The sequence below is a fragment of the Urocampus carinirostris genome, chromosome 5 (genome assembly GCF_059441175.1).
Source record: "Urocampus carinirostris isolate Australia breed hairy pipefish chromosome 5, RoL_Ucar_1.0, whole genome shotgun sequence".
NCBI classification, from domain to species: Eukaryota; Metazoa; Chordata; class Actinopteri; order Syngnathiformes; family Syngnathidae; genus Urocampus; species Urocampus carinirostris.
Window position 1 is genome coordinate 36,564,926 of NC_142353.1, and position 25,091 is coordinate 36,590,016.

Genomic DNA, 25,091 nt, shown 5'->3' on the forward strand with positions numbered 1-25,091 from the left:
CATGCAAAAGATCCTTGGTTTGAGACCATGTGGAAATTTATGTTGGCCTGGAGAGGGATGGGTGCCACCGGGCTGTACTTGCCCAAGACACACCACAAAAAGGGTGCCCCTACGACGCATTACATTTGAACAACCCTTTTTGGATGCATAACGTATATAATCAAGTAACTGAGAAAGGAAACTACCTGAAGGTACATTGTGTTACATTTGACCACTAGATGGCACTGTAAATGGTAAATGGTCTGCATTTATATAGCGCTTTTCAAGTCAACGAAGACCTCCCAAAGCGCTTTACAATGTGCTTCACACTTACCCATTCACACACACACTTACACACCAATAGGGAATCAGCCATGCAAGGCGCCTACCTGCTTATTGGGGGCATTAGGGATTCAGTGTCTTGCCTAAGGACCCTTTGACATAACACGAACCGAACCTGCAATCTCTTGATTCCCAAGACGAGCGCTCTACCCCCAGCCTAATGTCGCCCCGATTCTCAAAAGCAAACTAAAACTAATGCCAAATAAGCTCTGTGTTGCAGCAAGATGCCAGACAAACAAGCGGCGTCCACTAGGTATGGATTCCACTAAGTAAAAAATACAAATTTCTCAACCTATGATTAGAAAATTTCAATTTCATGTATTCTTGCCATTAATTCAATTAAGAAGAACACTAAATAGAGATTTTTTTTTACCACAAGGAGGTGCTAAATATTTCACACTGTCCCTTTAGATAAGCTACAAAATGAGGCAACCATATTGACAAAGTAAGGAACATAATTAGTTTTATTCATCCCGTGTGCTGAAACGTAAACGTGTTTTGCATCATTTCAAAATAAAAGCATGAAGGAAATACTGAAGTGATGTTGAAATGTTATCACCCCGATGGGTAACGGAAGCAACGTGAGCACCTGAGTCCTGGACAAAAGTCTTTGGAATGATGCGCTTCACATCTCACAGTGAATCTTCGCCGCCTCGGTACCGGGATCGAGTCGGCCTCCAGTGAAAAGGAGGCGCGGTCCAAAATCCGTTCGCGTCACAAAGCGAACCGAGGAGACCGAAGTCGGGAATCGAACTTCCGGGGAACGGAAAACCGAAATATTCTCTGTAACTCCATTGAGTGGGTGAGGAAACCCCGATCGTGAAGACGCCGGAATATGGACCCTTGCGGGGGGAAGTGCGCGTCAGCGCCTCTGCTGGCTGTAGACCGGGAACGCGAGCGTGACGTTGAGCGAATCGTTGTGCTGCACCAGCGAGGTGTGCTGGTAGTGCAGCACCAGTTCCTTGAGCGAGGCGTACAAGTTGTAGGGCTCGGCGAAACCGAAGCCCGTGCTGGTCTTGTTGATGACGCAGTGCTTGACTTCGCCCTCCACCCTGGGAGCGTACAGAAGCACACCGCCTGGGTGTCAAATGCGCGGTCCGCAGGGTTTTCCTTGCGCCCGCGAGAGAAAATGAACTGCACTGGATTCTGCCAAAGCCAGGGTCCCCTCCCTTTCTTTCTTTATTTCTTCTCTTTTCTTTTTATCTTGCTAGCTTTCTTTCCTTCTCTCTTGCCCTCGCGTTATATTTTTCCCCTTCACTTTTTCTTTCTCTCCATCTCTGTCTCTCTATTCCTTATCTATATATCTATCTATATATATTATATATCTATATCTCTACCTATATCTATATATATCTATATGCTCAGTAGCCTAGATGGTAAGGCGCCCGCTTTGAGACTGGGAGGTCGGTGGTTCGCGCCCCGGCCGAGTCATTCCTAAGACTTAAAAAGTGGTCGGCGGCGCCCTCTGTTGGCTGCGGCTGCATCGGCTCGCTACAACGGGTCAGGTGCAATCGACATTTCGTTCTGTGTACGTTGTTACACAGAATGACAATACAAGGAAATTATTATTATTATTATTATTATATCTCTACCTATATATACCTATATATAGGTAGAGATATATCTATCTATCTCTATATGTATGTATGTATATATATATATATATATATATATATATTAAATATTGCATGCTGCACTAGTTGATTAAGGTTGACATCTGTGGACACTGTCCGTCTGCAAACAAGTGTCTTAATCGCAGCACAATGTGTTACTTTTTTGTACTAAAGATTTCCCCACTGATTCTACAAACATTTCAAATGACTCCAAAGGGAATCTTGTTCATCCATTCATGCGCGTCACTAAATAGGTGACGAAATATTTGGCTACCGAAGGAATTCATAGTTACTCAGGCCGTCTACCAGCGCTGCGTTGAATTTCCTCACTTTGACATTTAGAGACCTTGGCAGAAATTGCGATGGGGTTTTAATCAAACAGTCAGATTCCCTGGACTGCACGAGTGAGACGAATTTACAGTACTCCATTGTTGGATAACGTTTCCCCCAAAAAACAATATTGAAAATTGCAGGCGAGGAATACTTACATGACGGAGCAGGCGTAGCATCCGGGCTTGCTGCTTTCTCGGACCAGGAAGGTTCCGTCCATGGTTCCACTCAGCAACGTCTCTGCTTGGGTGCGGTTGATGTTGCCTAAACGCCACAGACGCTCGTCGTGGTGAGGAAGGTCCTCCTCGTCCTCTACCGTGCTGTACTCGCTGGGGAACACCACAACACACGAAAACAATCAGGTCGGAGTGGTTCTTTAGATGGAACTTGGCTAATTTGCTAAAATCTATGACGGGAAAGTCACATGAATGACTGAGACTCATTTGAGGTCGCTTCCTGCAACATCTTGGTGTGTTTTGACTTCCTGTTGCATGTTAGTTAAACACTATTATTACCATATTTTCACGACTCTAAGGCACAACCTAAAAATAGTGTTATGTGATATTTCATATATAAGGCGCACCGGACTATGAGATTAGTGGAATCAACACTACAGTAAGGGCTAGGATTGCACTACAAAAAAGTACCATAAATAAATGTCGTATTTGTGCATTAATTGATCAGTCCAAATACAGCAATATATATGATATATGATGCAAGGGGAATCAAACCCGGGTTGCGGAGGACGGCAAATCCCAGATCATATCCACTAGGGATACAGAAAACACACGTTACGGCAGGGGTAGGGAACCTATGGCTCGGGAGCCATATATGGCTCTTTTCATCCCACATGCCGACATTTCTTGTGTAAATACCATGTAAATTATAACTATAGCCTTATCCCCCTTGTTTTATAACCTTATCTTCTCTGTTCCTTTATCTTCTTGGCTCATACCTCATTGTGAATGTGTAAAACTGGAGTGTCATGCCCAATTTCGTTGTCACAATATGTTAACCCATTTTGTAACAATGACAATAAAGGTATATTCTATTCTATTCTATTCTATTCTATTCATGGGTATGTATGGCTCCGAAATAAAATGTAACCGTTGCACATCTATCTCTCTGTGGCGTTCCAAAGTCAAGTGATTTCCTCCCGATTTTGGTCCATATAAAACCGAAGCAACTTAATGCAGAAGTTCGAAAAGAAACCATTTTAACTGATGAATAAAAACGCTGACTTTGATTGGGTGAGCAGTACAGGTGGGCGGATCCCTGCACACAGCGCAAGGCACTTCCTTCTCTCTCACTCTCTCGCTCAGTGCAGTCTACACCGAAAGTGAATATGACGATATGCTTATCATTTGCAGTAATTTGAGACATTTTTACAAAACAACTTTGCATGCACATTGTTTTGAAACCGTTATTAAGGACAAATTTCATGGGAAAAAAATGGCCTCAACACTCTTAACTGAAGGTGGAAGACAAATGGTAAATGGCATATTTACATTGATTTGGGACACAGGATATTGGCATTATTATCATTTCATACATTTGATTAAAACATCAAATGACACACAGTGAAATAAAATGTGCTGAAGAATTAGCTTTTGTCTAGAGAGTGTGTTTGGCAGTATTTTTCAATTTTGTCTGAAAATATATGATGTGGCTCTCTCAATTTCTTTCGAAAACATTTTTTGCTTTTATGGCTCTTTGGGACAAAAAGGTTCCTGACCTCTGTTCAAAGGAATAAGTGTGCCTGATATATGAAAGCTATATTACATAAGATTTTTTAGGGGGGGTGCACCTTGTAGTGCGGATAATTCGGGTGTGTGCCATGACTTCCGGGTGTGTCCCCTGTATGGACTTACTCTTCTGTGGTCTCGTTCTTGAGTCCAAGCCAATCGTTCAGTTTCCTCTGCCGGACCCCCTTTTGAGTCAACCACCTAGGTTCACACATATGCATGTTAGCTTAGCGTCGTAACGGCAGCGTAACCGTTAGCTTGGGCGGCAAAGGGCGTACATGAGGTACAGGTCTCTGGTCTTGCGCAGCTGGATGAGGTCCGGCTTGATGCTGTTCATCTTCTTGTCGATCTCACGGTAGTCGGCGGCCTGTTTCTTGAGGTCAACCTCCAGGTGGCGCTTGCTGTCCACGATCTCGCTTATGCGCGAGCGCAGCTTGTCGTAGTTCTCCATGATCCTGACAGAACAGTTGCAAAGAAGTGATTAAAGGTATTCTCAAACTGCTTTTTTGTTCAAGTAGGAACAGAACGTGTAGTTCCTCCCCACAAGTGTGCCAATATGTTGCAAAATATTACACAGGACAGACTTATTTAATCTAGTCTGGCTTGTTCGCTGTACCATCATTGAGGGAACACAGGACTTTCAAAATGGCGAATCCTATTACTACAACATGTGAGGCCACCTCCTAAACAGACAGTAATTGTAGTGAAAAGCAATTGTAAACAGCTCATTTCTGCTCGATTGTGGCTTTTTGTTTGTGATTTTGCTGAGTGTGTCCGACTAGCTCCCGTTAGCGTCGGGGCTACCGAGGGCTTTCCCGTTTTGTTTGGTCCCAGGTGGCGCATACTGGCTGCTCCTTAGTTTAATCCCATTCGGCTTCGTGTTTATCGCCGTAGCCGTTGCCACCTTTCGTTGTTGGTTCCTGGTTAGCCTGGCTGCCCACTGCATGTTTTTTGGTAAGCCAGCTTTGTGTTTATCCGCTGAGGTTCGAACCCCCTATTGTTGATCAGTCCTGGTTAGCCTTTGGTTGCTGGTCCTAGGGTTTTTGGCCACTTACCCCTTTTTTGGCTTTTCACCCATTATTGCACCACCTGCCACACAACAGCTAAGCATTCTCCACAAAAACTAAACTGTGCTCAAAACATTCGTAACCTCTTTGACTAATTAAGACCTAAACAATAAAGCGACAGAATTGCTAGGGTGCTGGTGTTCCTTATGATGATGACACAGCTCAGGATGACAAAGACAAGACATGCTGTTTTTAAAATGCATTGTCTTGGGGAAATAATTGAAATATACAGCCGAAATTTATGTCGATTTTATGCAAAAACCATGTACTATTTCCTCACATTTTGCATGTTTAATAATGTCTGAATACCTTTAAGAGCAGTGGTCAGCACTTAAGTCATATTCAATTGTTGAGCAAGACTTGCCAGGATACTGAACCAAGCCTACATTGCAGCAGCTATGCTAGCAAATGGAGTACCAGAAGGACTAAGCTTGCTTGCAGGGGGAGGACATTCTCTTGATATGGGCCTAATTAACATGACAACAGCCCTCAGGCTTCCGCTTGAGGTTTTCTCCGCAACAGCCTACCTCTGGATTTCCTTGTCATTGCCCTCACGGCGGAACTTTTCGATGTACTCTTTGCTGAAGCGATCCTGAGTCTGGCACTGCTCCTCGAAGATCTTGATGGTCTCGTTGAAAGCTTCGATGGCCGTGCGCTTCATCTGGATCTCCTGTGAATGGACGGCACTGTCACGACCGATCTTAAGTGAAAAGCGAAAATCTGGCCGTGTGTGTGTGTGTGTACCTGAGAAGTTCTGGTGTATTCCTCATAGAGCCTGTCGTACTCACGGTTCTTCTCTTGGTACTGCAAGTGATACTCTTGGAGCTTCTTGCCTACAGCCTCAATGCTGTCCTCCTTTACTACCTGATCCTAGAGGGACATCATTTGGAATTGAAAATTATGTTTTCAATCAAGTCTGAAGAAGGAAACGACCACAAGACAAGTAAAAAAATGCAAAGTTTGTTCCTAAATATAAAACCTAAAAATTCAGGTATGCAATGTTTAACTTTACAGTTTAACTACACCGAAGCTGGTCAAGCTTGTACAAAGTTGGTTATGCATTTCAATGAAAAGACCATTTTAAAGACCAGTGTTTCAGTGAGATTTTTTTTTTTTCAAGCAAGTAAGCCCAAATTGGTGTATTATTGAGAATCAATGGCATTGCACACTGCAAAAAATAAACAATTAAAATACAGTAATTCCTCGCTATAATGGTTTTGCTATTTCACGGATTTCCATCCTGTTCTGCATTCTGATTGGCTAAACAGTCTTATTATAATTTGACGGTACAGTAGTTATTTGTAAAGATAAACGTCTATACAATACTTTTATTTGTTTAACAAATGCTGGACCCTGCAAATAGGTTCCTTCTTTGGTTTTACTGTATAATAAAGTAATTTCATAACAATTGTAAAATAAAGGTTTCTAATTTACAGGTACTTTCTGAACATAATCCCTGTGCTAAAAGAGGGATTACTGTACTACTGTATTTTATCATGTTTTTTAAATAAATAATGACACAAAAAATATCTTTCTTTTTTTGTAGTGCATTAAAAAAAAATTGGTGGGGGGCTAGAATAAAAATGAGCATATTTTTTTCGGATATGGAAGAAAATTATGCTCATTTAAATAGTTTTTTCTCATTTTAGATAAGAAAAAAATGTTCCTAATATTGACAAATTATCTCCATTGTAAAAAATGACTTAAAATGAGAAAAATGTTCCAATTTGATAATATTTGGTTACAATGTAATGAAAAGGAAAGCGAGTGGATTTTGGATCCAAAGTTTGAAATGTCAAGTACCCAGTGAAGTGGTTTTAAGAATCACATAACAGACGATCCAAAAGACAGGTTTTGGACTAATTCATTAATAAAAACTGATAATAAAATGAATAACAAAAAAAAAATTACAGTTCTAAGTATTTCAAAAACAATAAACAAGCAATCACTTGGACGCATTTGACGAACGTACCTGCTGGTGCTTGGAAACAGGATAGAGCAGCTTGACATCCAGCTTGGGGTTGTACTGCGCCAGAGACTCGTGTCGATAGTGATTAATGAGTTCCACCACCGAACTGAACGTCAGCGGGTCCGAGAAGCCGTACTTGCCCTCCCGGTGGAAGATCTTGATGAGCTTGTTGTTGCCCCCTTTCCTGCATGTGTGCACACCTTTGGTTAGACTACGCCCATCACCTCAGTGGTGGAGGTTATGATAATGAGGAGGACATTTACCTAAGCGTGAGTGTGTAATCCCCGTGCATCTTGGTGGAGGCATCGCGCACCAGGAAGGTGCCATCGGCCGTGTCCCGCAACTTCTCATTCACCTCCTCCCTTAATTGTGAAACGCAAGATTAGCAGCAACCATTTTTCTTTTAAAGTGTGTGTGTATGGTAGGACTGCAACTAATTGGTCGAATAATCAGATCAGGTTTTTTTTTCTTTGCTTAAACTTGGCATCAAGTTGATACAAGTATTTGGAAAATCATAATAAACCCATGGATATTTTATATACATATTTTATGATCATACTGCGGATTCATACAAAAATAAAATTTAAAACCAATAAGCCGCCGTGCTGGGTAAGTAGAGATTTCAATCCATAAATAAACCTGTGCATCAGTTAGGGACAGGCAAATAAATAATAAACCAAAATCAAATAGAAAATTCACCTTGAAAACCAAGAATGGGCTCATTAGCTGCAGAATTGTCAATTGAACAAATATTATGTGACTTTTGGTAAGTTCTTTCAGTGGTCAACTGCAAAGCCTGGAACATATGAACTTCAGGATTTTCAACAGTTTGAAAACAAACGCTGTTAACAACTGATGTTTGTCGTTTTTAACGTTTTAACACCTAACGTTTGTTCTTCGGCCTGCGTGCATTTTATTTAGAATACATTTCTCAAACGCAGTCTGCTCAAGCTCTCTTTTATAGATAAACATACGTGAATATAATGTACAACCATGCCCTCAAAACTGGATTGGCTTAAATGTTACCTAGATCTTACAGAGGTGAGTCGGATTCCAGTTTTTACAGCTGTCCGGCGTGCTCTTTAAATGTTCCTATGTCACTGAACTACCGCCGTGATACGCAAAGTCTGCTTTGGAAAATTTGCAAGTAGTCTTTTTATCCGCTGTATCCAGGCTAAAATCCTCCCAAACTTTAGAGGTTTTGGCACTAATAGTCAATGCTGATGCCGCCATTTCTGTATGTTTATGATACCACTCAAGACAGGGACCCTATTGGCTGTTGCGCATGAGATTTTATTCGTGTAGAGATGCCTCACTCTGTTTAGAAAACAGGTCTAGCGACAATGAAATTCATTGTTGACTATTTACTATTATCGATTTTTTGTCATCAATGTGGACTAATAATTGCAGCCCTAGTGTATGGCAGAGAGTGTTACCTGGAGATGTCGCCCCAGTACCACTCAGCATCGTGCAATGCCATGCTGTTGTTGAAGGTGCATGCAGAGGCGGATGCAGAGGCCGGTGTGGATGGCTTGGCGGGTTTTGGAGGTAAAGCTGAAACAAAGATGGACACGCCGTTTAAGTTCTTGTTTGTTGTTTGATAGAGTGCTGGAAATGTAGTTTAAACCTGGATGTTTCAAGAAGCAAAGTCCAGAAAAAAAGAAAAACAAAGAGGAATCTAAATGTTTTTCTTTACAGAACAGTTTTGCATATTAGTGACTTCTTTAATTGAGCTATATAGAGATTTTAAGGCACATTTTCTTTCTCATTTATTTTTTATCATTTAAGGTTGCTGTATTGAATCTCGAACTTTTTCAGTCGCGGCCGCCGTCTCCTAGCTTGTAATCCTTGCAGCCTCTATCAGCTCGTTCAAGATGTGTGTGCAAGTAGATACATTTTCTCGATTCCCTTGAATAAACTATTCTTTTTGTATCTCTCTTGGAGTTGGGTTAGCGTTTGGTCTGTACTCAAAGCAGGTCTTTTCTTTTATCGTTTTCATGCCACACTAACAAATGGAAAGAAAAAAAACCACGGGAATGAGCATGACGTCACTCTCCAGCAATACCTTCCAACATCATTTCCTACTACCTAATCTGCCCCAAACAGCTTTGCTAAAATTGAGATGAAAGAAGATGCAGTGGAAGATGAAGCACAAGGGCACGTTAAACTCAGTTGGGCAATGTAAGCACATTAACTCTCAACTTTTGTAAGGACACCTTATACAATGCACCTCACCTTTAAGCTTTTTAACTTTCAGGTGAAATAAGACAAAATACTACAAAACACGACTGGCTGGCAACGGGTTCAGGGTGTCTCCTGCCCACTGCCCAAAGACAGATGGGATGGGCTCTACCACCCCCGCAACCCTACTGAGGATAAATGGTGCAGATAATGGATCGATGGATGGACTACAAAACACGAAACCAAAAGTCATTCATTATCTAGCCACTTATTATCACAAGGGCGGCTGGGGTGCTTGAGTCCATCGCAGCGGACTACAGGTTGTGGGATAGTTGGCAGCCAACGGCAAGGCACAGAGACCGACGGGCATTCAATAACACAATTGATCTGCAGTAGATGTCTTTGTTATATGAGAGGAAACGAGAGTGCCCGGAGAAAACTCACTCAGGCACAGGGAGAAAATGCAAACTCCTTGAGGGAGCCAGAATTTAGCCCAGGACCTCTGAACTATAAGGCAGATGTGCTGAATCAGTCATCTGCTCTGCTGCCCAAATCAATAATGTAAATGAGCAAAACAAAAAGGGGTAAAAAAATTCAGATTTTTTGTATACAGTGTTGCTTCACATTTGACTGTTGATACATTCCTAGAACCACAACAAATCATGAACTTGCACAAAGTAAGGCTTAACTTTTTGGGTGGGAAAATAATTATTTTTCTTTTAAGGCCTCATGAAATCCCAAACCACATCCTAAACATTCGTTGCTAACCCTTAATAATTGCTACCTCTTGTACAACCATTAGTGGACGAATCAGCAAAAAAAGGCAACCGCACAGATAAACAGAAGCCCCTGCGAAATGATTGACAATTTCCTATACATCAAAAACACTGCCACAAAACACTTCTTTTAGGACTAAGACCTCTTTTTATCAAACTCTTCCTCTCATTGCAAAGCTGTTATTTGGCACCAGAAATGTACTTTGAGTATGGAGCAAAAGCACTGCTTCTATGCACTGCGATTAAATCCACAATAACCATAGAAGGAAACTAAAAAAAAACACCCAGACATCATTTTAATTTTCTAGCATGTTACTCCTTTTGGACCAGGTAGCATCCTACCTGGACTCTTCATGTTGATGTAACAACACATCATGTCTCGCCCCTTGTGAGCTCCGCGATGTTCCATGTGTATTCGCCTTCAGCGCACGCTGGTCTTAGCGTCGTTTTTTTCGGGCGGCGAACATATGCTCGCTTTTGTCGCGAGTTCTCTTCTGCCACTTCCTGTCGGCGCGGCCAAGAGGCAGCCGAAAGCAGAGCGGCTTGGAGATGTGTGACATCACCGTTCAACCTCCGCCAATCCTGGGGCAGATGTGATATCGCCACGGCAACATCATCCCCTTTCACCAGCCCCATCCAACCTCTACTGCACCCCGGTGAAACGATGATGTAATCATTTCAAAAGCCAATTATTGACTCAGCTCGCCGTTTCTAGCGAACACACCGCCACTTTGGTTTCCTACTGACTGGCTCATTGACTTATAAGTGACATCATCATGACAATGTCAAACTGCCTGAGTGACATTTGTCAGTTATGTGAGCGACAAGATAACGCATCAACTAATTGAATACTTTGGGAATGTTACATTTAGGGCAAGAGAGTGGGTGTGTTAGTATATATATACCTGGAGCAGCCTGGTTCACACTGAGCTCAGTGCAGATCAGAACCTCCAGGACCTGGGTCAGAGGGTCAGCACCTGGCTCACAGCTGTAAGCACAATAATAAGAGTCAATTCCATTACACTTCAGCAGAGGTCTGCAATCTATTTGTACCGCGGACTGGTTTAATGTCTGAAAATATTCTTGCAGCTTAACCCAATAACAAAATTAAATTGTAATAATAAAAGGCCTAAATCCACTATGTAATCACTAGAGCGCTAGGGTTATAGATCAGTGTCTCAACTGGTAGGTCGAGAACCAAAAGTGGATCAGGGACCCGTTTTAGTGGGTCCTGGGCCTTTGCGAAATAAGGCAAATAATAGAAAAAAGTAACAGGACGACATTTAAACTCTTAAAAAACGATGGCGATAATTCACTGGCGCCCGCTTTGAGACTGGGAGGTTCGGGTTCGCGCCCCGGCCGAGTCATTCCTAAGACTTAAAAAGTGGTCGGCGGCGCCCTCTCTTGGCTGCGGCTGCATCGGGTCAGATGCAATCGACATTTCGTTCTGTGTACATTGTTACACAGAATGACAATACAAGGAAATTATTATTATTATTATTATTATATGCAAGTTGACACCCCCCATTACACACCACAGAAAAAAAACAATGTTGAGCATGGTCAAAGCCAGCCACCACGCAGAATACATGAGATGTGGACTGTTAGATTGCAGACAAAGCCACTGATTTGAAGCGCTTTGAATTTCATTGAAAATGCTGTTATTTGAGGATTAAAGAGTATATAAATACTTGAAGTCCTTTAATTTTGCAGGTCATATTGTTTTGTTTTTTAAAACTGTATATATATTCTAATATATGTGGTTTCAACTGCACAATCCTTTCATTGGAAAATTGTGAAAATGAGCATTTTTTTTCTTGATCTGGGATACGGCTTGTAATTAGGGTGCAATGGTGGGTCCTAAAGTCGGACCTGGTAGAGAACAAGTGATCTAGATTACATAGGAAAGGGCCTTAAATTTTATCGCATTACACTAGTTTTACTCATGGTACCATGTGGTACAAGGTGGCTTTGGTTAAACTGTATCCAATAATCCTTTATTAAAAAATTGTACAACGTGGGTGGCGCATTTAATGAAAATAGTGTGATGATCAGATAAAACCGAATGCCTTTTCTTATGTCTACAATCCTCCTGTTCTAGTGGTTAGCACTCTCACCGCCACAATTTGGGTTTGCTCCCCGACTGATCAATCATTGTCCAAATATGGTGATTTACTATGGTAAAACCTTGTGTATGATGTGCAAATAAACTGAGTTTTACCTGGGTAAGGATAAAAACGATACATGCAAAAATAAGGCATCTTTTTTTTTCATTCTGTGCAGACCCGGTACCAAACGACCCTTTCCCTGGTTCCCCAGCCCAGTGGTTGCTAACCACTGCAATACAGTACTTTCAAAATGGATGTGTGTGTGTGTGTGTGTTCACATTGACTAACCCTGCGGTGGTCTGTCTGAAAAGCAGCGGACTGAAAGTTTCGGCCAGACTTCGGACACTGATCTGGTTGCGGGAGGCGTGCACAGAAATTCGAGCGAGGTGTCGGACTACGCTGAGCAGGGTAAGGCCGTACTGGGCGGCGCATGTCGGAGAGCAGGCTATGCCCAGAAGAACTCGGGAGCACTCCTCTGGGTCTCGGACCTCTGAGGTAGACAACAACAGTGAGTTGAGCATACAGGCTGATACAAGGCAAAGGACTAAAATGACTTTTAAAAACAACATTAAACTGATTAAACAAAATGTATGAGTGAAATTAAAATAATCAGCAGATAAATAGCCATAAAACATTCAATTAAAAATGGTCAAAAACACATAAATATATCAATTTTGGAGTTAGAAGTGCTGTAATATAAATAAACAAATCCAAAATAAATAAAAGTTTTTTTTAATGACATATCAAAATAAATCTCAAAAACAGGCATGATCGAAGTCAAGAACCACATTAAAAACTAAGATATGACATAAAGAACAATGCAATTATGAAAAGCAACAAGGGGCCTGAATAAGGAACTACATAAAAAAGGTCTAAACAAAACCAAATACATATCACAATAGGTCAAAAACAAAAACTCAAGAAGACTGATTGTATTTTTATCAGACTGATAATGAAAATATTCACCTCAAGTCATTGATACTGACACGAGATATAAAAACCACTGGTGCATAAACCCCTCCATCAAAAATGACACATTAGAAAAAGAAACAGTAGCGAATGAATAACTTCTGTTTCCTGACTGTAAAACAGCCAGCGTGTTTTAAACTCAATTAAGTTGGGGGCCGCTAAAACTTGGATACGGTTGCGGTTGGGCCAAATGGGGTTTTCCACAAAAAGAGCACTGATAAAAACATTCTGCTGTTCTTAAGGGGACAGTGTTTTGTATTTGTCCACTTGATGTCACCGTAATGTGTAGTGCAACCAAAAAAATGAGTCAACAATTACAGAGACTGAAAGTCAGCAAAGGGCACCCATTTTCAAAGAAAAACACAATAAGGGAAAATTACTTTTTTTGAAAAGGAAGAAAAAAAGGGAAGAAAAAATAAGAAAAAGAGACATACAAGCAAAATGGGGAAAAAAAGAAAAGTAGGGTTGAAGAAAGCAAAAAAAGGAAAGTGGAGCAAAAGAAAAAAGTAAAGAAAAAAAGAATTAAAAAGAAGAGAAGGGGAGAGAGGAGAAGAGAAAAAGACAAAAACGAAATAAAATGCAATTTTCTCTCTTCATTTTTTCATTTTCTTTTTTTATTTTATTTTTATTTTCCTTTTTCTCTTGAGATTTACTTTTTGACTTATTTTTTCAATTATGTCTCTTTTTCTTTTCTTTTTTATTCATTTTTTCTTTTCCCATTTCTCTTATTTTCAAAAGTAATAAGGTGCGCGTTGGTCACTTTGAATCTCAGTATTTTGTCTTCTTCTGCTGTGCTATAACACTCGTTTTCAGTGGCACGAGAGAATACAGCGACATTTAGTAGGAATATAATACACACTGTCCCTTTAACTTTCACATTAAGGCGGGGACTTCAAACTATCAACCTGGATGTCGCAGTTGGCCCCCGGCCGCGAGTTTGAAACCCCCGCACTAAAGGAGGTGTCGCCAACTCCTGTTATTACTATATTGTTACAATATTATTACCAGGTTGCAATTATAAATAGTAGGGTTAAAAAAAGCAAAGTCAACCACTAAAACATTGTTTTGAAAGACACTGATAATGTCAATAATTTCTCATGTAAGTTAGAAATCAAATTTCCTAGAAAATTACTATGACTCATCGCTGGTGAGCTATTTTCAGAACCAGTCTGCGGGCTACTCAGGTGCTCTAAGGGAGCAACCTTGGGGCACCAGATTGGAGAGTCCTGCACTATAGGGTAGCTGAAACAGGTGTAAGCCACCATTGCGAGTACCAATACCCCAAAATTAAGCTGGTATTGCTACTTGCATAACTATCAAGAAAGCACGGGAGAAGTTATACTCTAAAAACTAATCAAGAAAGGATCAAAGTCCTACTAAAACACATTATCACTTGAGGCAAAAGCTCCACAGCTAACCAAATAAATGACAATCTAGGACCCCAACAAAAAGAGACACCAAAAAAACCCAAACCATTAAAAAAGAAAAATGTTGTTATCATTGTGAAACAAATTGATGGTACAGCCCAAACTTTGATGACACACCTTGCACTGCGTGGATCAGGTCAGCCTGCAACAAAGATGGCAGCACGGGCCCAGGAAGTTCCTGCAGGAAGCGTACCACACCATCGCACAGGGCAGACATCTCCATCTGCTCCAGGTCTGAAACCAAACCCACACCACACCGAGGTTACAAAAGGTGGCACGACGGCAAAGGAGCGCGCTTGAATTCCTTACCGGCTTCTGCCAGTTGCCTTATGTCCAAATTGCCTGCACTGATGCCGCGGTAGACGCCAGGATTGTCCAAGCCTGCGTACCAAACAGTCATATTTTTGGGGATTCAAAGTTTTCAAATTTACAATATAGATTTATTCAATAGTTATCTATTTACCATCAAAATAAAGGATCAATGTAAAGTATTTAATAGGACAATGATTCAAAACTGCATGTGCAAAATAAAGGAAGAAACTCTTGTTTTTGTAAAATCCCACTGGATTTTAAGCCGCAGGCTTTAACAGCTTAAACTAATCAGTGGGGAAATGTCTAGTACAGAAAAGTAACAAATTGTGCTTTGATTAAGACATCCGTTTGCGGACTGTGTTGGCAGCTGTCAATCCTAATCGATTAGTGCACCAGAGTCAATATTACTTAAAATTGCATTAACACATACGCAGGAGTGCGAAAAAATATCCTCAAAACAAAACTGAATCCACGGTAATGACTGAAATTTAAAAAATTGTACACACGCTGATCAAGCTCTCATGACAAAGTGATAGAGAGGAGAAGTATTGCAGGGTTCCTACAGTATAAGGCATGTTAAATTCAACGTTTTTAATACCTTGTGACATAATATTTAAGACCAAGTCGACAAAAAAAAAAAAAAATTGACGGAAACAAAACAAAAAACACACAAATATTTCTTGCACACAATACCTGGCAAAGCTTGTAGCTAAGACACGCGTCTGGCCGTACTGAAACCACATCACCATTTTGATAATCCTGTTATTTTAGTTGTGCGATGTTGCCACAGGAGTAAATCAGTGAATTATTTAAAAAGACAACGGAGAATTGTTCCTAAAAAATATACATCTTTTTAAAGTGTTCACATTTTTAAGACTTTCGAAAATTGATTTAGAGACATTTTATTTCCTATTAAGGCCTCAGAATCCATCGCATCCACTACACAGCATTATCTCCAGACAGAAGAGCAGTTTCAGCGACAGACTGCTGTCACTGTCTTGTACTACGGACAGACTGAAGAGATCTTTTCTTCCTCATGCCATGAGGCTCTTTAACTCTACCCGGCAGAGTAAAAGCCCACAGTAAACCACACCACCTACATTGCATATTACCGAATCTTACTGCAATATGTATTCTGTGTAGCACTATTTAGTTATTCTATATAACACGCTACAGTGGGCATTTGCACGTCACATTGGGTATTTGTATATTGTATTCTTTTTGCTTTATTATTGTATTGTTCTCAGCTCAGGGATGCTGCTGGAAATGTGAATTTCCCTTCGGGGATGAATAAAGTATCTATCTATCTATCTATTTTTACAATAATGAATTCAATGCCTTTTAAGACTTCAAAGATCTGCAAAAACCTTGTATTGTTACGACGACATAACCAAATCATTATACATAATTTCTTAGAATATTTCTAACAAGTAGTGTTAGCTGAATTAATATTTTAATGTGGCAGCAGGTGCCAAATTATCGAGTACAGACGCTCCCCTACTCACGACCATTCGACTTACGAAAAACGTTAGATACGAACATTTTTTAGGGATGTTGAAAAATATCCGGATATTCCTGTAAGTTAGATTTTGTATTGTGTGCACCTTTTCCGGGTAGATGACATTACTGTAGTGCTTCTTACCGCCGCTAACGGCATGTGGCTTTGCGAGAGCTCACCCAGCATCCACCCCGAAGAAATCCGGCTTCCTCTTCCTAGTTCGTGTGTAAACATTCTATACTTTATCACCAGCGCGCTAAGAACTTTGACATTTTTATTGTTAAATATCTCCTGCAACCATTCAATATGGAATGTATAAAGTGTAAAGAGGAGGCGAGTCGTTTCTTTTAAAAAGAAAGTGGAATAAGAAAGCTTGGTGCGGTTGAGAAAATGGTTGGATCGCTTTTTTTTCGTCCACTCTCTACCACGGAGGACCTCTGGAAGCTCATCTTCCAAGAGTAAGTTTCACTTAACTTTATTGATCTTTATAGAGCATATTATTTTATGAAATGTTTCTTTTTTAGTACATAAACATACAGGTTACTTATACAAGCCTTAAACATACTGATATAAACCTTAAACATACAAAACGTAGCACTGAAGCAACTCACGAATAAATTCAACTTACAAACGATCGTCCGGAACCTATCTCGTTCGTAAGTAGACTAGCGTCTGTATGTTTTTCCTTGACTTAAAAACCATGATGTTAGGCTGTTACCAGTCTGTTAACTGTCAGCCCGATAATTATTGTGTACCCCCTTAGTAAGTAAAGGATGTAGGCATGTTTAATGACATGACATGCTTTCGACCATCCGCCTCGTGAAAAAAAGAGAAACAAATAATAAGCTGAATCGTCTTGTGAGCCGTGGTGTTTAAAATGTAGAAATAAAGTAGCGGTTTTTAGTCCGTCATCTACGGTGAATTAAATGTTACAGTGTTCGACTTCGGTCATTGCTGCCTTGGTGTACGCACCTTTGCTCTCAATGGCCTCCATCAGTCTGCTCAGGAGGGGCGGAGCCGTGTCAGGTGGGGCAAAGTGTTCCGGAAGATCTGGCAGCGAGAAACCTTCGGATTCCGAGTCGGTTCTCATAGAGGAGGCCGATGGCGGCCTGGGTGGCCGGGGCTTGGGTGTGGGTGGCGACATCCTCTTCCTGCCCACGAATTCCACGTAGGTGCCTGGGAAGTCACCCTTTTCCTGTAGAGAGATCCATGAAATACTTGAATTTGGCGGCCATGTTGGCAGGGGCAACTTCCAGGCAAAGCACGGACAATGAAAATGACGCTTGCTCTTTTTGTTAACAAGACTCTTTCAATAACATTTTCGGCAATAGACGTCAGAGATTTTTCCTCTGGTGAACAGGGCTGCAACGATTAGTCAACGTTGACGACAAAAATAGATACGAGAAATAGTAGACAATGAATTCCATTGTCGACTATTGTGGCCAGACATTTTTATTCCAACAGTGAGGCATTTCTACATGAATATAATCTCTGCTGGAGTCGCTCATGAGCAATATTGTCTGTCTTGAGCAGTAAGAAACAGAAATGATGGTTTCAACAGGAGGTATGCGTACCAAAACTTTTAAAATATGGGAGTATTTTAGCCTTGACACGGCAAATTAAAAAAAATACTTGCAAAGTTTGCAAAACAGACCTTGCGTATCATGGCAGTAACCCGGTGACACACAAACATTTGAAGAGAAGCACAGCAGGCGGTTCAACGAACAGAGTCAGACTCGCCAAGATTCAAGTAACATTCGAGCCAATATGGTTTTGATGACATGCATGATACACTTTATATGTGTATATTTCTCAATAAAAGAGAGCTTGAGTTTTATGCCAGACTGCGCCTGACAAGCGTATGTGAAATTAAATGAATGCAGTCCGAAGAACAGACTTCAGTTGACAAAACGTTAAAAACGACAATCGTTAGTGGGTAAAATACCGTTTGACTTCAAACTGTTGAGGATCGTTAAGTACTTGTGTTACAGATCCACCAAAATGTACTTCCCAAAATTCACATATTTATTTAATTTACTGTTCTACTGCACCTAATTAGCCGATTCTTAGGTTTACAGGAATACATTTTTAATATGGTTTTAATTTATTATTTATTTGCCTGTCCCTAAAAAATGGACAGATTTATATCTTTACTGACCGAGCACTGCGACTTAAAAAATACACAAATTTGTTTTTTGTACTCCTCTACTGCTGCTAATGTGCCTGTTATTGCTTTACAGGGATAGAAAATATTCATTTTAATTTATTATTTATTTAACTGTCCCTAAAAATGGACAGGTTTATTAATGGATTTAAGTCACCAATGACAGAGCACTATGACTAATTTGTTTTAGATAGGGATTTCTTATTGATTTTTTTAACAGACTTATCCACAGACAGACTGAGATCATTTCTTCCTCATGCCATGAGGCTCTTTAACTCCACCCGGGGGAGTACAAGCGCACATTAAACCCCACCCCCCATTTGCATATTACCCTACTTTTATTACAGTGTGTATTTTCCGTAGCACTATTTAAATACTCTATGGCAACACGTTATATTGGGTATTTTTGTATTCCATCTCTTTTGTTTTGTTATTTTTTTTTTTCAACACAAGGATACTGCTGGAAGTGTGAATTTCCCTAAGGGGATGAATACAGTATCCATCTATATCTGAATGAATCTGCAGTTTGTTCAATAAAAAGTTTTAATTTTCATGGTACAGATTTTTCCTGTTTTTATTATCATTGGCAACATAATTAAATCAACATCATGCAAAATTAAAGAAAAATTATTTGGCCAATTGTTTAAACAGTCGGTGACCGGTCGACTATTAAAATAGTCCATAGTCGCTGCCCTGCTGGTGAACCGATGACTGTACTATTGTTAAGACAATTCTGGCTAACAAGAATACAAAGTACCCTCATGCCCTAGCAGAAGAATGTTCTCATGGACCAATAATGAATTTCTTAAAGTTGTAACTGGAGTTCAAGGCTATTTGGATGTGTTAATGACAAAATTTTCTCCATTGCCTTCGATCCTTGTTTTTCTACACATTCACTTACATGATTACATCCGTCCAGTAATAAAATCAAGCCTGACTTAAGACAAGCCACGAGACTATGTTGACTATTTTTGCACCAAATGCATATTGCACAAACCCTTACGATACCGACTGTATGTAACATCCTACATGCCGTCATTTCTTTGTGTAAATATTGTGTAAATTATAACTATAACCGTATCCTCCTTGTTTTATAACCTTATCTTCTCTGTTCCTTATCTTCTTTGTTTCTTTACCTCACTGTGAATGTGTGAAACTGGAGTGACATGCCCAATTTCTTTGTCACAATATGTTAACCCATTTTGTAACAATGACAATAAAGGTATATTCTATTCTAGGTATATTCTCTTCTATTCTATTCTGATAAGATGGCGTTGTCTGCGTTCTGGTTACAATTTCAACAACATATTACCTGTGTGGTTTCGTTGAAGCCAGGCAGCCACCCTAACTCAGAGGGTCGCTCCTCAGCTCCAGTGGCGCAACCAAGCACCAATAGCGCCCCTTTGCTAACCAGCAGCATGTCCCCCACGTGCAGGTCGATGTCCTCCTGACGCTCCTTCTTGTAGTCGTACAGTGCACGGTACTGGAAGCCTTCCGATGCCATGACGGCAATTGGGCGGCTATGGCTTGGCCGTGTGAGTGAGAAAGTAAAATTGTAGAAAAAAAAGGAAGTCCCTGAATGTAAATTTTGCCTGAGAGGAAGAGTTTAGCACGGAGGACCGTCTGGGAGAAAATATGGCGTCTCCCCCGTCTCCATGTTCGTTAAAGTTCTGTCATCCGTTGAGCGCCAGATTGTGTGCAGTGTCTCCATTCATGAACAGCAGTCTCAGTTGAGGTGGAGGCCACATCAGGCAAAGGTCGGTAAACCTCTGAAAAGACAGGAAGTCAAGGAGTGTTATAACTGAAAATAAAAAGGTGACATTACCACCAATAACATTCATTCAAACCCTCTAAACTTCCAAATACTACCCGAAAATGATCATGTAACTGGCTGCTATTATTTATTTTACATCAGTGGTCGGCAACCACCAGGCTGTGGACCAGTACCAGTACCGTGGGTCATTTGGTACCAGACCACACAGAAAGAAAAAGGATTTGCCTTATTTTCTGCTTAAACCGTACTTATTCGTGACTACAAGCCTCTTTTTCACCAGAAAAAAAACTGTCAAAGTTGTGTTACTGTCTATATCAAGGCTTTACAATAATATATTAATGTAGTTGCGCAATGATTGATCAGTCGACAAATTTTGCCGACCTCATTATCTCAGCAGTGGATGCAACAGGAATCGAACCCAGACTACGGCAGTGAGAGTGCAAAATCCTGTATACGAGACTACTAAATTGTAGATGACAAAAGGAAAAGGCATTACATTTTATTTGACCATCTCACTATTTTTACCCAATGTACCACGCTGTAAAGGAATATAATGGGATAGTGTGCAGCCAAAACAACATTGAAAAATGTGGTACCGTGAGTAAAATAGTGTGATGATGAGATACAATCTGATGCTTTTTTCCATGTCATCTATATCCCTAGTGGTCTGGTGATTACACGGTGGATTTGGGTTTATTATTGTCATTATTATTACTAATCTTATTATTGAGCCAGGCCGCAAGAATATACAGGGAGTGCAGAATTATTAGGCAAGTTGTATTTTTGAGGATGAATTTTATTATTGAACAACAACCATGTTCTTAATTAACCCAAAAGTCTCATTAATATCAAAGCTGAATATTTTGGAAGTTGGAGTGGGGCTTTTTTAGTTTTAGCTATTTTAGGAGGATATCTGTGTGTGCAGGTGACTATTACTGTGCATAATTATTAGGCAACTTAACAAAAAACAAATGTATACCCATTTCAATTATTTATTTTCATCAGGGAAACCAATATAACAGCTCAACATTCACAAATATACATTTCTGACATTCAAAAACAAAACAAAACAAATCAGTGACCAATATAGCCACCTTTCTTTGCAAGGACACTCAAAAGCCTGCCATCCATGGATTCTGTCAGTGCTTTGATCTGTTCACGATCAACATTGCGTGCAGCAGCAACCACAGCCTCCCAGACACTGTTCAGAGAGGTGTACTGTTTTCCCTCCTTGTAAATCTCACATTTGATGAGGGACCACAGGTTCTCTATGGGGTTCAGATCAGGTGAACAAGGAGGCCATGTCATTAGTTTTTCTTCTTTTAGACCCTTTCTTGCCAGCCACGCTGTGGAGTACTTGGATGCGTGTGATGGAGCGTTGTCCTGCATGAAAATCATGTTTTTCTTGAAGGATGCGGACTTCTTCCTGTACCACTGCTTGAAGAAGGTGTCTTCCAGAAACTGGCAGTAGGACTGGGAGTTGAGCTTGAGTCCATCCTCAACCCGAAAAGGCCCCACAAGCTCATCTTTGATGATACCAGCCCATACCAGTACCCCACCTCCACCTTGCTGGCGTCTGAGGCGGACTGGAGCTCTCTGCCCTTTACCGATCCAGCCACGGGCCCATCCATCTGGCCCATCAAGACTCACTCTCATTTCATCAGTCCATAAAACCTTAGAAAAATCCGTCTTGAGATTTTTCTTGGCCCAGTCTTGACGTTTCAGCTTGTGTGTCTTGTTCAGTGGTGGTCGTTTTTCAGCCTTTCTTACCTTGGCCATGTCTCTGAGTATTGCACACCTTGTGCTTTTGGGCACTCCAGTGATGTTGCAGCTCTGAAATATGGCAAAACTGGTGGCAAGTGGCATCTTGGCAGCTGTACGCTTGACTTTTCTCAGTTCACGGGCAGTTATTTTGCGCCTTGGTTTATCTACACGCTTCTTGCGACCCTGTTGACTATTTTGAATGTAACGCTTGATTGTTCGATGATCATGCTTCAGAAGCTTGGCAATTTTAAGAGTGCTGCATCCCTCTGCAAGATATCTCACTATTTTTGACTTTTCAGAGCCTGTCAAGTCCCTCTTCTGACCCATTTTGCCAAAGGAAAGGAAGTTGCCTAATAATTATGCACACCTGATATAGGGTGTTGATGTCATTAGACCACACCCCTTCTCATTACAGAGATGCACATCACCTGATATGCTTAATTGGTAGTAGGCTTTCGAGCCTATACAGCTTGGACTAAGACAACATGCATAAAGAGGATGATGTGGTCAAAATACTCATTTGCCTAATAATTCTGCACTCCCTGTAGTCAGACATTGAACCTGTCAGTGGAACATAAAAGGTTGCCGACCACTGTTCTTGATATTATTCTTTTCCTATATTACATTACTTTATCTCAAACTCTGCACGACAGCTGGGTGGTTAGCGCTCAGGTACAGGGTTCAATTACAGCTACCCCAGCCTCCCTGTGCGGAGTTTGCATGTTCTCCATGTGCCTGTGTGGGTTTCCTCTGGGCACTCCGGTTTCCTCCCACATTGCAAAAACATGCATTTCAAGTGTGAATACACGAGTGAGTCTCCGTGTGCGCTGTGGCTGGCTGGCAACCAGTTCAGGGTTGGAAGCAGCTCCAGAACCCCCGTGACCCTAGTGAGGATAAGTGGCGCTGAAAATTGATATCTCAAACTCGAGAGCTACATTACATACTACATACATTTTCTAGATGTATTGTCTGATTAAAGTTATTACAACTTAAAATCTGGAATTCTATGTTTTTCTAAAATTGTAATAGTAAGCCATTGTAACTTCAAAACACTCAACTTTCCTCTATCACGATACACTATTAAAATATTTCATGCTAAGAAAAAAGGAGAGTCAATTTCGTTACACTTTTCAAAATTTTGTAAAAGGATCGACTATATGTGCCAATTTATTCTTAGAAGAGACACACTTGTACAAAAGGTTTAAAAAAGTAATTCCTTCATTAATGGTTATATTCACTTTACCAGTACACTATAGGAATCTCATAGATCATTCTCGGATAGCGGCATCACACATTTTTGCAGACATTACTTTACATCTAGGCCAACTAATATCAGTGAAATTGACAATTATAGACATTCAAACTCAAGGAGCTTTTTTTCATCATTTCTATCAAAAATAGGAGAAAGGTCCATGAGTCAACTCGGGTAATTGTGATCCACTTTTCACTACTTGATCACATAGAGTCATGTTTATTTGTATAGCCCTTAATCCTTATTGCAAACCACAGACTATTATTACACCATCCCCTGATCTAAAACCTACCAGAGGTCAAGAAAAGACTCAAAAACCTCAACATGAGGAAAATGACGAAACCTTGAGAAGGGACAGGAGGTCATCCCCCTTCCAGGATGACCAGGCTGCAACGGATGTTGCAATAATAAATAATACACAGACATTGTGAACATAATAATAATATAGGTTATTCATATGCTATAGAATATAAGTGTTTGAAACCTAGATTTAAACAGTTCCACTGAGGTTGCAGAAATTAAATCAATTTAAATTTTCCTCATTATACTTTCCAGCTAGTTAGTGGAGACAAACTAATCACTTGTAATAGTTTTTCTTTTACTTGCAGCAAAGGGGCTTTGTATCTTTGCTCGTACTGAGGGTTTTGGAGTATTTCCTTGCCCTCATGTAGGTTCTAGATTAGATGATGTAATAATAGTCTGTAGTTTGCAATAGCCTGTGCAGCCCTTTGAGACTCCTTGTGATTAAGGGCGTTTACACGACAACACAAGACCCAGATACAAATATTTAATCATCTAAAGCATTTAAAACGTGATAAAATATTTAGTAAGAGTTGCCTCCGTCCAATATTAACGATTCACTTTAAAACATCGTTTATTTTCCAGAAAGCTTGATGCAGATCTCATTTTTTAGATGTTACGACCCCGTATTGTTTTACTGTACCTTTTCTAGCGTTATCATTTTTTTGTCGCAATGGCTGTGACGTCACGCATCAGCTGACCTACTTTGACGTGCACTAAAACGTTCAAATGATAAACGGTTTTACAATACTATCGTGTATATGCTTATTTAAACGTTTAAAATAATAAAACGGAACAAAAGTGCAAAGAGAAGCGAACACGAAAAAGAATTCGGAAGCAGGAAACCACAATGCGTGCCTTGTTAGCTTAGCCCGTTAGCTGCTGGCACTGTTCTCTTCACCTTTTTAGTTCAAATGTCGAGCAGGACGCGAAGTTAACTTCTTGGTGCGGTGGTGATCCCGGAACTCCGCAGAAATTAATCCAAAAAGAGAAAATATCCAGCAATTTAGTTTATTTTCACTTGGATTTTTCTTGCTCGTGGTCTTCCCGACTGGATTTGGCAGACAGCTAGACAAGTTAAGTTAGCGTAGACACGAAGCACATCCGGCTGGACTGTCATAGTATAACAGATTGTAACCGAGATAAACTAATCAATTGAATATAGTTGTACAATTATATATTTGTATGATATTTGATTTGATAAAATACCACTGTTTATACTCATACATTCGTCTTTTTGTGTGAAGAAAAGAGTGTGACGCTGATGCAACACAGTCCATTATAAGTGACTGGGGATTTTCAAAATAAAACTTAAGAGACCAGATGTTTAATCATGGCACCCGATATCGTAATCTCTTTTCTATTTCTAACACGAATGGCTGCTTGATTGGCAACATATAAATCTTTTGCGCAATAATGTGTTGTCCATTCACTTGTGTGTTCAATGATGAAGACTAGAAAACGTCACAATCGGGTGGGGGAGGCTAGGTCCTGACGTCACATCCGTTAACCTAGATTTTT

The 25,091-nt window shown here is 40.4% G+C and overlaps 1 protein-coding gene across 1 annotated transcript; it reads right to left on the reverse strand.

Moving 5' to 3' along the window:
* Window positions 1-767: 767 nt before the first annotated feature.
* LOC148366191 (phosphatidylinositol 3-kinase regulatory subunit alpha-like) lies at window positions 768-24,787 on the reverse strand. Its single transcript, XM_088336637.1, has 16 exons — window positions 24,472-24,787; window positions 19,793-20,249; window positions 17,289-17,511; window positions 14,816-14,887; window positions 14,624-14,740; window positions 12,399-12,600; window positions 10,908-10,990; window positions 8,482-8,599; window positions 7,309-7,407; window positions 7,049-7,229; window positions 5,821-5,946; window positions 5,604-5,746; window positions 4,288-4,464; window positions 4,136-4,210; window positions 2,423-2,593; window positions 768-1,373 (listed from the first exon to the last, which is right to left on the reverse strand). Exons 2-16 carry the CDS (start codon window positions 19,982-19,984, stop codon window positions 1,184-1,186), a joined length of 2,169 nt encoding a protein of 722 aa, XP_088192763.1. The 5' UTR covers window positions 19,985-20,249; window positions 24,472-24,787; the 3' UTR covers window positions 768-1,183.
* Window positions 24,788-25,091: the final 304 nt, after the last annotated feature.

Coding starts and splice junctions, on each gene's coding strand:
- LOC148366191 (XM_088336637.1), bottom strand. CDS start 19,984: ATGGCATCGGAAGGCTTCCAGTACCGTGCACTGTACGACTACAAGAAG. Junction 12,601..14,623: donor CCTGATCCACGCAGTGCAAG/GTGTGTCATCAA, acceptor TGTCTACCTCAG/AGGTCCGAGACCCAGAGGAG. Junction 8,600..10,907: donor TGTGAACCAGGCTGCTCCAG/GTATATATATAC, acceptor TCTTTGTTTCAG/CTTTACCTCCAAAACCCGCC.